Genomic DNA, 13,959 nt, shown 5'->3' on the forward strand with positions numbered 1-13,959 from the left:
TTATAACAAAACGTAACAGAGTTGTGGGCTGTATTTGGTAAAGATAATTTTTTCTGTTTGATGGTATGTACATACATACAAAGTATGTTTGAGTTTTATCCTCTCTGGTTTTACTATTTTTTTTTGCCTACTTATGTCCTGTTAAATGAAATTAGATTTTTTTGCTCTATTTCACACAAACTTACATGCGTTTTATTTACTTTACATCATGTTAAATACAGTTAATTAATTACAATTAAATAGGCTTTTAAAATTCATTTTGTAAATATTTAAATATATATTTTTTTTTTTTAATTAAAAAAACAAAATGCAATTCTTTACAGTATTTTTGTAATTGCAATCGTTATTATACACGTTTTTGAATTTGTGTTAATACACGAAAAATGATTATTTGGCTTGCAGATTGCGCACTCTGAGTTCATTAATGTTTATATTTGTTAAATACAAGCGATTTACAGTGAAAGTATATATATTTTTTTAATATTTTTATTTCTTTTTTATTATTTGCTATTTTTTTGTGATATGATTGCTTGCGAATTAATTGTTTATAATGTGTATCTGTGCACACATTATTTGGTGGGGTAAAGAATATAGGGAGATGTTTATGCACGCATAGAAAAATACATACATATGTATGTATGTATGTATATATTTTTATTAGAGGAATTTAGTTGAATTGCACATACAGTGGACGAAAAAATTTGGTTTTGGTTATTTTTTAATAAAAATATAGTTCATTCTTCAACAAAACCCGTATAAATCCAAGTTTCAAACTTTGTGAAATAGTAAAAAAAATCAACAAAATTTCGTAAAAATGTCAGCTTCTTAATTAGATTTTCTAGAAAGATTCTGTGGTCCATTGAATTTTAGTATAATAAAGCATGATAAAAATATTACAAGGTGAATTCATTCTCTCAATTCGTCGGCCATGATTTTTTTCTGACGTTTGACAGCATTTTAAAATCATATAAAGTTGAAAATAAAAAAACGAAATTGTTCACAATTGTTGCTGTTTGAGGTGGAAAATGAGAATGGGTGTGTGAGTTTAAATTTTTAGATTTAAATTATATTGCTGGCAAACGTCAGACTGTCTCCCAATGGCTTTACCTTATTATGTTTTGATCATGGAATAAAGTACAAGTTTTAAGTGCGTTTTATTTACTAAAAATTACCGTTGATTTTTGTGAATTTTTTCTTTGTAGAAGTTGCTACGGTTTTCTTCCGTATAAAAACAAATTGTGTGTATTCGTTATATGGAAGAAATGCGACCATAATTTTTAGCCATTTGAAACTTGTACTTTATTCTACTAGAATTCAATGGACTACAAAACTGCATATGTTGCACAAATTTTAAAATTTGGATTTACCCGTGGTTTGTTAAAGTATACCATACTTTTATAAAAAAAAAATAACCAAAAATTTAATAACAACAAAAATAATATGTCGACCACTGTAGGTATGTACATGCAGTTTACACATACATACATATATGTATTTCCACACGCCACCCTACTACATTTTGTGGCAATTTTCCATTTAATATTTGGCGAATTCCGGCTAACGGTGCATAAACTGTAACACCCTCGTCTTATTAATACACTTATATATGCACTTACACACATACATATGTGCTTATGTATGTACATATGTAGGCGTGATTTAATTTGCATTTTAGTTTTATTTTTTTTTTGTTGAAGCACACAAAACGTGTTACCGAAATATTCTCAAGCTACTCACTTTCAAATGCAAATTTTTGGTTGTACATATGTAAGTATGTATGTATGTATATACATATGGGAGGTTCCATGGGAAAGTGAACCTCAGTGCAAAAATTATTTTCTTTATAAAACTAACAAACTTGTGGATAGGACATTTGTAAAAATCTTGAATCAACCAAAAAATAACAAATTACAGCTAAATGCATTAAATGCATTTTGATTGCATTTTTTTGCGTTTTGAAATCAAGTTCTAAGTAAATTTTTTGATCGAGTTTAAAGTAGGTTCTGACTCCATTATCTATATACCCTTGTGGTCAGCTGATTAAGTTAAATTGCATTTTGACCAATTTTTATTTTTTTTATTTTGTTAATCTAATGTTTATATTTTCTCTTTATAAAAGTCTAACACATTACCTAATCAGAACCACATAAATCTACATTTCAAACTTCTTGCAAAAATTATAAAAATTCGACAAACTCTAACGATTACGTCCAAAAATTTTAATTTTTTAGCTGACGGTGCTAAGCATTTTCTTCTATATAAAAGGCACCCAACTTGGCTTCTTATATTTTTTAATAACTAATCTTTATATATGGACCACACTTAAAGCTCCTTTTCATATAAAAATTCGTATGTGTCCTACCCGTGACAAACGTTGTCCCGCCCGTGACAGAGGAATTTCGGATTTTTTGTATAATAAAGTAATTTTTTTTTTGTAGTTTTTGCTTTGTCTGTGTTCCTGGTTCTTTGTTTTATTATAAGCCATCACGTTCACACAGAAAAGTTTCCGTAAAATATATATGCTCCAAAAAGCAGGTTCTTTTTTTGTTCCACCCGTGACAGAAGAAATAAATCAGATGTTTTCCTAGTAAAGTAAGCTGGAATTTTTTCGTAGTTTGTAATAACTCATATAATAGTCAATTAGGTGTAGCTTTATCAAAGTGTAGAATTGTTCAGTACTTTATACTTACATTTAAACAAGAAAGAAAATTTTTTCTGTACAAATGTCCAACCCGTGACGATGGAATCGCCCATATGTATGTATATATAGGTATTTTTGTTAGTTGCTAAAGTGTTGTAACTCAATGCCTACATTTGTTTACTCGTTTTCAGTAAAATCCAGTAAAAGTTTTTACGAATTTTCATGTTTGGTCATGACAGTTGAAGTTGCAAGTTTTTACTGGATTTTACTGGATAAATTTTTACTTGTAAGAACAAGTACAAAAAGCAGCTGATCGCATATTGCTGGATGCAATTTAAACTAATAAGGAAACTGTTTATTTGTTTTTATTGTTGAAATTGGCAAACTAGATCTATTTAAATATAAAATATATTGTTTTGTTAAGAATTTGCTGTGAATAAACAAGCAATTTATCAGATGTTCATGAAACTTGCAAATTATTACTGGATTTGCGTTCTCGTACTTTTTTGCATATTTTTTCTAAGAGAGCGAATTCTCAGAAATTAAGTTACCGGAGAGTTGCTGGCAAGTTACTGGATAATTTGTAAACCAACACAACTAGTGAACTCAAGTTTATAGTAAATATTTAAAAAAAAAATCAAAATAACTGTAAAAAAGGAAATTCTTCTTTCTCTCTAAATGGAATTCAATTTACAAATCAAAGCCGCTTTTAGAGTAAGCGGCGTACACAGTTTTCCTCATTCCTAACATCTATTAAATTCAGTGCAATTTATATTACAAAAATCATTTCTAAAACCTAGTAAATTCGCTTTATAAGTGCTCGCTAATGCGAACATGAAAATAACTATGACAATTTTCGTTAATTTCGATGCTTGCTGAATCAGCTCTTCGTATCGCGTTGCCTCTTGCCTTTGACGTTTCTCTCAAATATCCTCCACATATGGCTGATTACCTGCATTGCCTGCTGTGAATTGATAGAAAGCGCCGCCATGTGTTTTGGCATACAATGCAGCGATGTTGGCTGTACTAGTAGAGTCCTCGTGGCTCGTCGCTTTAATGTGGGCAGGAATCCCCGCTGAATTCAACTGATATGTATGTCCAACACCAGCATGAACATTGTCCTGATCACCTTCAGATATCACATCATTATTGTCACTACCACCATTCTCTCTTCTCCCTGTTGCTGCATTACTAGCCAAACGCTCGATATTATGGTTATTGTAAGAGATTTGTATGTTGTTTTGGTTAGCAGCATTAATATTGTTAGATAGATTAATGTTTACATAGCTGGTATCGTAATCTATGGCTTGCCGATGTCTTTTTGCTATAATAAAAGAAGGAAGGAAGAAATCAAGTGGGTTGAAGTGAAAAAAATTAAATTAAAATTGAGTTCAACGTAAGAAAAGAGAAGCATGGAATGTTCTCATGGATTCACGGATATGCAGGTTGAATTTAAATTTTGGTTTACTTTTGATACATGTACAGCATGACAACAAAACAACAGCAACAATAGCAAAATGCAGCGAAAACGTAAGCCAATTGGTATTTGAAGGCATGTACATATGTATAAAGTATGTGTATGAGCATGTTATATTTCTGAAGGATTTAAAAATAATATACACTTTATCACTCTGGTACTTGATGTCGAGAACTGCTTGCACGTACTGTTGCTATAAGAAACGAATAAATCTATGTACATACATAGGTACATACATTAGGGACCATCACCATCCATAAAAAAATCCGTACTGTTTTTCAGAAAAATATTAAGATTTACGTGAGCTAAACCGATTTGAAAATACCGCCGAAAATCGAGTTTATATAAATACATATGTACATAAAATAAGTTTTTCAAAAAAATCACTTCAGATGATAGAAGAGTTTAAGCTTAGATGGCCTGCATAAATATGTTTAAAAATTTTATCAATGGAATAAAAATAATGAGATTTTTAGAGGTATTTTCAAATTGGTCCAGCTCACGTAAATCTTAATATTTTCCGTAATATTTTGGCGGAAGTCTTAAAATATAATCAATTTTATAATACCACTGGAAAAAACGCATAATTTTTTTAGTGGGGCACCCTAATGCATATATGTAAAAGAACTTAAACGCAGATATTCACTTTTCGGCATATGCAGAGGTGAAGTGAAAAGAAAAAATCACTGAGTAATTTACTATTTGTTATTATTATTATTTTACAATTCATTAACTGAACTGTATTTTTTAAACGTGTTTTTCAGAAAAATCTAATATCCATGTGTTGTATTCTCACGCATTATCCCAGCATTTTGGACAGTTGAAGTGCAAACATCTGCTGCATATGGATGCCGTGTGTATGAAGCCCAAATATGTTTGTGTGTACTCACCATGTGTGGCTTACATATGTATATGTAGTACAGTTTTAACATATACATATGTACATGCAACTGTTAAGTGCAATGCACACACCCTTAAAAAATTTTCTAATGCTGGCTCACATGAGAGTAGGTCAATAGGAAGGTGATATTTTGTATGAAGAAGAGTACTTTCCTTTAAGCCAAAAGTTGTAGTTTTTTCTCCAAAGCATTGTTAAAACGGTTTGTTTTTGTGTATTCCAAAAAAGTGTTGTCGCAATCTTGATGACGAGCAGATCCGCCTTGACCTTCTTCGACGCCTATTCACGCGAAAAGAAACATTATTGTCATTGCTGCTTGGTTTCCGTCAATGCGATTTTCTAGCGACTTCAAACTTGCACTTTGTTATACTAAATTTGAATGGGCTGTAAAACTGCCTACTTAGAATTTTTCTAGAAAATCTGAATAAAAAGTTGCAAATTAGTGTGCAAATTTAATAAATTTTCCTGAGTTTTGCACAAAGTTTAGAGATTTTATTATTATGTTTTCTCGTGTAGAATGAACATAATTTTTATAAAAAATTATCGGAAATAAATTAGAATAAAGAACTTTGCATATATTGCGAAAAATTCACTGTGCCAATACTTCTGTTCGGCACTGTATATATCCACAGAGTTCTCGGAAACGGCTCTAACGATTTTGATGAAATTTTGTACACCGATAATGTTTCGGATTTTAAGGTTATCTGAATAGGCATTATCTCCGAGAAGACTCGTATAAGGTTGCCACCTATTCGAAATTTGTTACAAATTATTAAAAAATTATAATATGGGTGTCAAATGGAAGGTATTTTAATGATCCCCAATAAAGAATATTTTTAATAGTGTTGCCACCTATTTTGAATCGCATATTTATATAATTTTTTGTTTGAAAAAAGGTAAACTATTTTTATTTATGAGAACTGAGAGAAGGTTCTTAAACAATGCTTTCCCTATATACAAAATGTTATCTCTTAGGATAATAGTGTAAGGTTGCCACTTATTTTCGATTCTACACAATTTATCTAAAACATCGCAATATGAATATCCAATGAAAGGTATTGTTAAGAACTTTGGTCAGAAAATATTTTCCATCAGGGTTGCCACGTTTCTATGTAATACAAATTTTTATTTTGTTAATTTCAATCAACATTTTTTATGTATACACAGTACACATACGATCAAAAGATATGTACCATCCATTCCAGAGAATTTCGCAATAGGATTGCCACATAAATTTTAGAGTAAGGAATTTGCTTAATAGATATCGAAATCCTATTTTTTTGTTTATTTCCAAAATATTTTTTAAAGCTATCCAAATCATGAAAAGTTGAAAAAGTATATGCACTCCGGTCTATGGTACTATGTACTATGTTTTGAATAAAGCCGTTGATGTCACTATTTTGCGATCATGTAACTCTTTGATTATGGCCCTTTGCGCGTACTACCGAATGATACCTGATCATTAGATTTACTTACCGTAGTTTCAAAAATAGTTCATCACACACCGACTAATTTTTTCCTCACTAAATGGGCTCTTGATCAGCTTAGCCTCTGTATGAAAACAGTAACTTTTTAAGCGCGTTCCAGTAGTTTGCCTATTCCAAGCTAGTTTTGCATTAATCGAATCTATTGCAGGGCATAACATTCATCTATTGCAAGGTGGCTCGTGACTTGTCAATTGCTATATTGGTCACCCTGCAACTTTGCCCTTCCTCGGAGCCTACTTTCACAATTGCAGCTTACTATTGATTAACTTTTTCACTAAAGCATTGTATACAGCACGAACTCAACTTATCTAACCTCAATATAAAATGCATATACTATAAACGTGGAAAAGAGGGCGCGAGAGGGAAAAGAAAATCTAGCGATAGCAACTTTTCTGTGACAATGATTATTTTACACCTCAGTGTAAGTGTCAGCTATTGTGTGGATAAACATACATATGTACATACTTATGTATGTACACAAGTATATACATATGTGCATATGTATGCACATTTACAGCGCATATGCAAGTCAACTAATAATCTATAATCGTAAGCGTTTAAAAGTACTTTTTCTATGCAATTATTGCTGCACAGCACAGTCGCTCAATCGTTATGTTAGTCACTTGTAGCCGCCAAGTAGTTGAAAGCTCAATGTGTTTCTTGTATGGAAACACATTTGATTCGTTTAAATATATAAGAGAAAGCGCAAATCAAATTTATAATAACTGGCTGTAAAAAATTGTATTTGGCATATTTTCAACATACAATAAATACAAATAATTTTCACTAATATGTTTTATTTGCAATTTCGTACAATATTTTTAATATTCGTTTATTTTTAGTTTTGGTTTTAGGTTAGTTAAAAATATTGCTCTTCATTTTTAAATCATTAGATAATGATTCAAATTACTATATAAAAATATTAGAAAAGTGATTGGTTGTAGGTATTGATACATCTTTTGCGCCAATATACATATGCATCTACAGACTTACATGTGTATGTATATATTTGAGTTTTTTGATTAGTTTCCCCATATTTTGCAACATATTGCTCGCCTAAGGAAATATGTAATCCTTTCGTAGCTTCTTTATTTATGTATAATATTTATTGCTTCTTTGTACGTACAAACATACACTCGAATCCACTGCTTACAAAACGCACCGAACAATTATGCCAAGGTAGACAGACATACAATTTACGCACGCAGTTGCTTTTCTTTTGGCGCAAAAAAAAAGTAAAATAACATTTTTTCATGTTAAGTAATTAGCTGTGCAACATTTTAGGTACATGTTTGTATATTTATGTGCATATGTACTAGATGTATGTATGTATATATATACTACGAAATGTGCTGTAAACGCACAATTATGCCAAATGAAAATTTGGATTACATACATATAAGCATACATACATACATATGTACATATGCTACATATAATTTTGTAAATTTGTATTTATTTATATATGTAAATTAGGGCGGATCAATTTGTTTAGGAGATTTTTTCGACTATAGGCATAGCATAGGAGAATTCTACGTTTAATTCTAAGAAAATTTGCCGAAGAACCCCTGGGTCTAAAATCAATTTGGAGTTTGCCAAATTGCGAAAATAGGTTTCTTTTACTTAGCATTTTGATGTAGTGCCGTAAGAAAAAATACAATTCTTTTACACATTTCCATTTAAATTCAAACTTTGTACGAAGATTAAAATTCTTGCAATACTTCATCAAAAACTGCAAACTTTTTAGTAAGCATTAAAAAAAATTTCGAGTATGCAGTTTTATAGCACATTCAATTTTAGTACAATAATGTGTAATTGCCTTAAAATTCGCGTTGATTTTTTATTTTATTTTTTTGCCGACTGCGCTAAGCATTTGCGTTTTTTATTTGGAAGAAAATGCATAAAGCCGTAAAAATCAGTGCGGATTTTAAGACAATCAAAATTTGCCGATTATTATATTAAAATTGAATGGGCTATAAAGCTGCATACTCGAAATTTGTTAGAAAATCTTAATAACAAGTGTTCAGATAAAATTTGCAGAATTCTTGTAAATTTCGTATCACTGTTGCGCCCTCTGGCGGATGTTTTAGGAAAACGGAATGTCCAGAAATAGATTCCATATACCATGCATGTTTTTGTACAAAATTTAAGCACTTCTGTAATGTCGTAACAGCAAAATGCTAAGTAAAATAAACCTATTTTCACAATTTGGCAATCCAAATTGATTTTAGACCCATAGTTTCTTCGGAAAATTTGGTTAGAATTACACGTAGACCCTCCTATGCTATACGCCTATAGTCGAAAAAAATTTGCCCGCCCTAATGTGCATACATATGTATGTATGCATGTAAATATTTAGCGTTTTAATTTCACAAGCCACTGCACTTAATTTGCCTTAAATACTGTATATGTCTGTATGTATAAGCGATATACGGATATACATACATATGTACATTTATACATACATACCTGTATGCCAAGAAAATTTAAATGTGCAACTAAATTAAATAAGCGAATATACATATTTAAGTATGTACATTTGTAGGCATATATAAATTTCACACTAAAAGCCATATGTTTTCGTTTCTGTTATCAAGTATGCAGGTATGTAAGTAACTGTGTTAATATTGCATTTGAGGTGACATGGTTATATTTTTTCAATATTTTTTTTTAATATTTATAAAGTAAGAATTAAAAAAAATATATAAAAAAATTTAATACATTTATGCTAAGCGAAGGTACTCAAAGTTGCTTTAATTGCTTTAATATTGCATACAAAATGCATTCAGTAAAAATGTAATAATTCCGCGTAAATATAAAAATAATTTATCGGCGAAGTTCGCTGCAACTGCGAAAATACGCGAAAGTCTCGAAACTTTGATCGAAGCGTGAAAACATCTATGAAAAATAATTTCGAATTTTTCGAGTTTAAGTAAACTGCCAAATTCTAAACGTAAAAAACATCGAAATTCGAAAAAATAGTTAGTACGTAATTCGCTAGAAACTAAAATTTATGAAACTTTTTTCTGGCCTTGACCCAATGCATTTAAATTTCGCTTTCGCTTAGCGAAACTTGTTTTTTTTTTTGTTTTGGTTTTTGCTTTTTTCTCTAGCTTCTGTTTTAATTTAAATCATGTGCGACAACAAGCAGCGACTAACATCCCGATTGGCGCGATGCAAGTGACCTTGATAATTATGTTGTTGCTGGTATACAACTACTGGAGGTGATTGTGCAGTATTTATTACTTGCTGTTGTTGCTGTTGCTCAGCGTGCTGTTGTTGTTGTTGTTGTTGTGTGATAAAGTGTATATTACTTGTCGCATTGTTGATTGTTTGATTGGTGAGATTTGCAGCGTCCATATTGACATCTACCTGTGGTTGCTGCTGTTGCTGTTGTAGTTGTTGTGTGTCCTCGGTGTCCATAAGACACGATTGTGTGCCAATCTGTGTAGAGGGGAGTGAGAAGAAATCTGAAAAAGGAATAGAATACAAGGTGATGAAAACACAGTTAATGTAACAGTATAAACAATTGATTTACTTACTAAGTACGAATTTGTGTGAAGTAAAAAAAAATTTATCTACGCAACATAGCTTAACATAACATAACATAACATAACATAACAGCATAACCAAAACTAACTTTGGATAAGATAAGATAACATAACATAACATATCAAACATAACATAACAAAGCATAGCAAAACATACCAAAACATTACATAACACATCTAATGGAATTCCCAACGAGCGATGACAGTTTTGTAAAAAAGTTTTAGAGATAAAAATATAATTATTTTTTAAAGAAAATCTAAAGCTCCTCTTCACAGTCTGATAATTATGTAAAGCAACCTGATGTAAAGATTCCCAGTTTCTACAACTTCGATATATTACTTTAGTTTTGTATTTTTAGTGCAATTCAAATATGTACAAATAAAATCGCTCACACACCTCTACGACCGCTCAGCGCACTCCACTTTACGCTGCGCGGCTGCCGTCTAGCGTTGACTCACTGTGAACGACATCATCGCTAGCTGCATGACCTAAATGTGTAAAAATAATTGTGCTGTAAAAGCAAAAGCAAAAGCAAAAAAAAACCAGAAATGGAAAACAAAAGCTGTTTAACAACTTTTTTGCAAATAAATATTATCAGGCTTTGTTTACGTCAACTTCAACGTCGACGCCCATGCTTAGCTGTGACAACGCAGCGCACATTTACTTTACCAAATACCGGTTGCATTAAGAATGTGCGACACAAGTTTAATTAACGTCTGACCAAATGAGGTAGGCAAACATAGACATGAGCACAAAAATACAGAAAGAGAAAAGTGCAGTAAAAATTTTGAAAAAAAAAAAAATTCAAATTTATCTAACATCAGTGCCAGCAGAAAGGGGCATTCAAATGGCATGTGCTTTGTCAATTTGCAATGCGACAGGCGATGGATAAATTGCCAGCGAGGCGAGTAAGTGGCTATGGGAAGTTCTAATTATGACAATACTACAGTAAATGATATTGATTGTGAGATCAAGGGCGCTGCAATCATTATTAAAAAAACCTATTTTATAAAACAACTGAACAGAAAAATGCTATTCAAATAAAGTAAAACATTTTACGCTCTTCTAAAACTTGTCTTTTATGTGTTTGCAGAGTAATAAATAAATCAACAGCTTGGCGGTAACTTTATCAGTTAATCAAAGCAAAATATGTTTTGCCTCCATACTTTTTTTTTTGCTTTTCAGAAGGTTTATGACTTTATGACTACGCCGAAGCAAAAAAAAAATGCCTTCTCCTCCTGGAAGGTATTGAGACTAAATTAAGTTATGAAGATAAGTAAGAGAACTTCAAACGCTCAAAAAAGTATTTCTTGATAAGTTGAAATATCTAAATATAATAAAGCAAAAAAGTGTTCTTTATAACTATTACTAGGGTCACTGAAAAAGTTCTTAGAATACCCACGATGCAGAAAATAAAGGTGGCGTCTTCCGCGGACCGCTAACCATTCGTAAATTTGCCAGCATTCTCCTATTCGCTGACGTCATAAAATACTTTTTCCCACTAGGAATTAAAACTAAATTTTTACTTAAAAGTATATAAACGTAGATAGTGGATGGACAATCTCCCCCATTCGGTACTATATCTACCCCTTTTTGACCCTTTACAACAGAGGGAGGCTTGTGGAAAGGTTTCAAAACGCGTTTAAATGCCTATGAAAATGACAGAAAAATTCCCTGTAAATTATTTGGCTATTTTCCAAATGTACTTATAGTGGTGTGCTTTTAACGCTTATCGATGGCTGAGTGGAAGATCGACCTATCTCAGCAGCCAGTTCAAAATCGCCCTATCTCAGAAAATTTTTAAACAACGCTCTATCTCAGAACACTTTTCAAGAACGCCCTATCTCAGAATTTGGTTGAAGAATGCCCTATTCTAGCTGCCGATTCAAAAATGCCCTATCTCAGTTTATTTCCAATGTATTTTCGTCTGAGATAGGGCGTTTTTGATCCGAATTCTGAGATAAGGTGTTCTTCAATAAAATTCTGAAATAGGGCGTTTTTGAATCGACTTCTGAAGTAGGGCGTTCTTGAAAAGTTTTCTGAGATAGGGAGTTTTCGAACTGGCTGCCGAGATAGGTCGATCTTCCACTCGGCCATCGATATGTTCAAATTTAAAAGACTGAAAGCTCAGTTAGGCTAGACTTAATTTCCGTAACTTAATTTAAAAATTTGCGCCTTATTTAATATGATCGTAAGTCTTAACATTTAATGCATGAAACTTGTAAGGAATACAAGTTGTATGGTACAACCCTTATTTTACACCTGATTTCGCTGTGTTGATGTCATCATTACGCCTAGAAAATCGCCTCATGTAAATGCAGCTTTATTCTCGATGTACATAAACAAAGAGAACCATTAGGTACCAAATCAGGATGATTGTACAGCGGATGATCCATAAATTCGATGTTTCGAATGCTTAAAAAATCATTTGTTTGACTAGATGGGTGAAAGCTCGCATTGGCTTGATGAAAGACCATTTGTTGTGTTTAATTTTTTTTTTCTTCCTTTCTCCAAGACTGTTTCCAAACAAATAAATGTTCACCACTCAGAATTAACTGTTCTACGTTTCTCTAATCTCATATTGGCAAAGCTTCTCGATGTTCCTTGGCGGGCGAAGTACGACCGCACTTGAATGCACCATACCAATTATACACACTGGCCCTTCATTGAAAGGCGAAATAAGTTTATCGTTGCATTGTTCTTGCGTTTGGTCAAAAGTTGTTGACAATCATCCAACGAAAACCCTTTTATTTAATATTCATTTTTTGTCTACCTGAAACTTTCAAGTACCTTTAAACAACACAAAGAGTGCTCGCACTGTAAAACGTTCAGAATAGGTCAATGCTCAAAAAATGTGTTGCGAATTCTATAGACTTTTTAGTGACCCTCGTACTGTGTCACAGAACTTTCTTATCTGTTCAATCAATATATCAATAGCGTGTAGTGTCGTTCCTCCCCTATCGGTTGAAGCATTGTTTTTGAGTGACAACCGTGTTATCGTGCATCTGTGTGTGATTGTTCACATATTATATATCCAATCCAATCCAATAAGAATCTTTATAGGCAGTTTCATACTCGACGGCCGCTATGGTGTATTGGCAGAGCTGGGTAAATGAAATTACATTACAATTACATCCCTCAGTAATTGTAATTAAGAATCAATTCCTTCAGTTCACAGCAAAGGAATTGATGACGTTCTCAATTCCTTAGAAGTAATTTCAAATGTACTTGTTTTTTTTTTTATAATTCCATTACAAGGAATTTCATATTGTAAGTGGAATAAATGCGCTATTAATGTAATTTTTTCCCCAATTCCTTTGAAAGGAATTGAAAATGTAATTTATTATTTTCAACTCAGTTCAAAGAAAATAAAAAAAATTGTTTTCCAATTCCATTCCTCAAAGTAATTTAAAAAGTAATCGAAAAATGTATTTAAATTTTTTTTACTGTTGATGTGCAATAGCTTTGTTAAATTTCTTGGTTGTTAACTGCCTTGAATAAATAACTTATACCTACGTAGTTTACTAATTGGACCCTAAGAAAGCTGAATAACTTAAACTGTGGCTTTTCAGTTTATGGGGTAACCGTTAAATTTTCCGGATTCTACCGCGAACGCGCATAACCCGCCTTCGGTGAAGAATAGTCCGGACTGTTGCTGCCTCGGGCACTGCTGTTCTCTTGGACTAATTCCAGCGTATCTATAAAATTGCACTGGCTTAATTGTGTATATTATGGTACCCTTAATGCTACTCAAAATGGCGTGCCTATACTAATATATATTTTGTACCCATACTATAATATTTCATTTGTTTTGTCAATTTAATTGAGTTAAATTTGCAAAAAGGTGGCAACCCTATTGTTGTGTCGCCAAATGAACAAAACTATTTTGCGCGAATTTAAGAAA

General features: G+C 32.0%; 1 protein-coding gene across 2 annotated transcripts in view; it reads right to left on the bottom strand.

The window, feature by feature from the left end:
* Positions 1 to 3,284: 3,284 nt before the first annotated feature.
* LOC118739336 (GATA zinc finger domain-containing protein 14-like) overlaps positions 3,285 to 13,959 on the bottom strand; it is a 14,407-nt gene continuing 3,732 nt past the window's right edge. The window contains exons 2-3 of one of the 2 annotated variants that reach the window (XM_036470598.1): positions 9,818 to 9,973; positions 3,285 to 3,965 (exon numbers count right to left, since the gene is read on the bottom strand). In XM_036470598.1, coding sequence (XP_036326491.1) covers positions 3,565 to 3,965; positions 9,818 to 9,973 — 557 coding nt within the window. In that variant the 3' untranslated portion in view covers positions 3,285 to 3,564. Of the gene's footprint in view, positions 3,966 to 4,671; positions 5,296 to 9,688; positions 9,974 to 13,959 lie in introns of those variants that run through there. The other variant, XM_036470599.1, reaches the window with a different exon arrangement.

The sequence above is a fragment of the Rhagoletis pomonella genome, unplaced genomic scaffold, assembly GCF_013731165.1.
Source record: "Rhagoletis pomonella isolate Grant_MI unplaced genomic scaffold, Rhpom_1.0 Rhpom_scaffold_00005, whole genome shotgun sequence".
Classification (NCBI taxonomy): Eukaryota; Metazoa; Arthropoda; class Insecta; order Diptera; family Tephritidae; genus Rhagoletis; species Rhagoletis pomonella.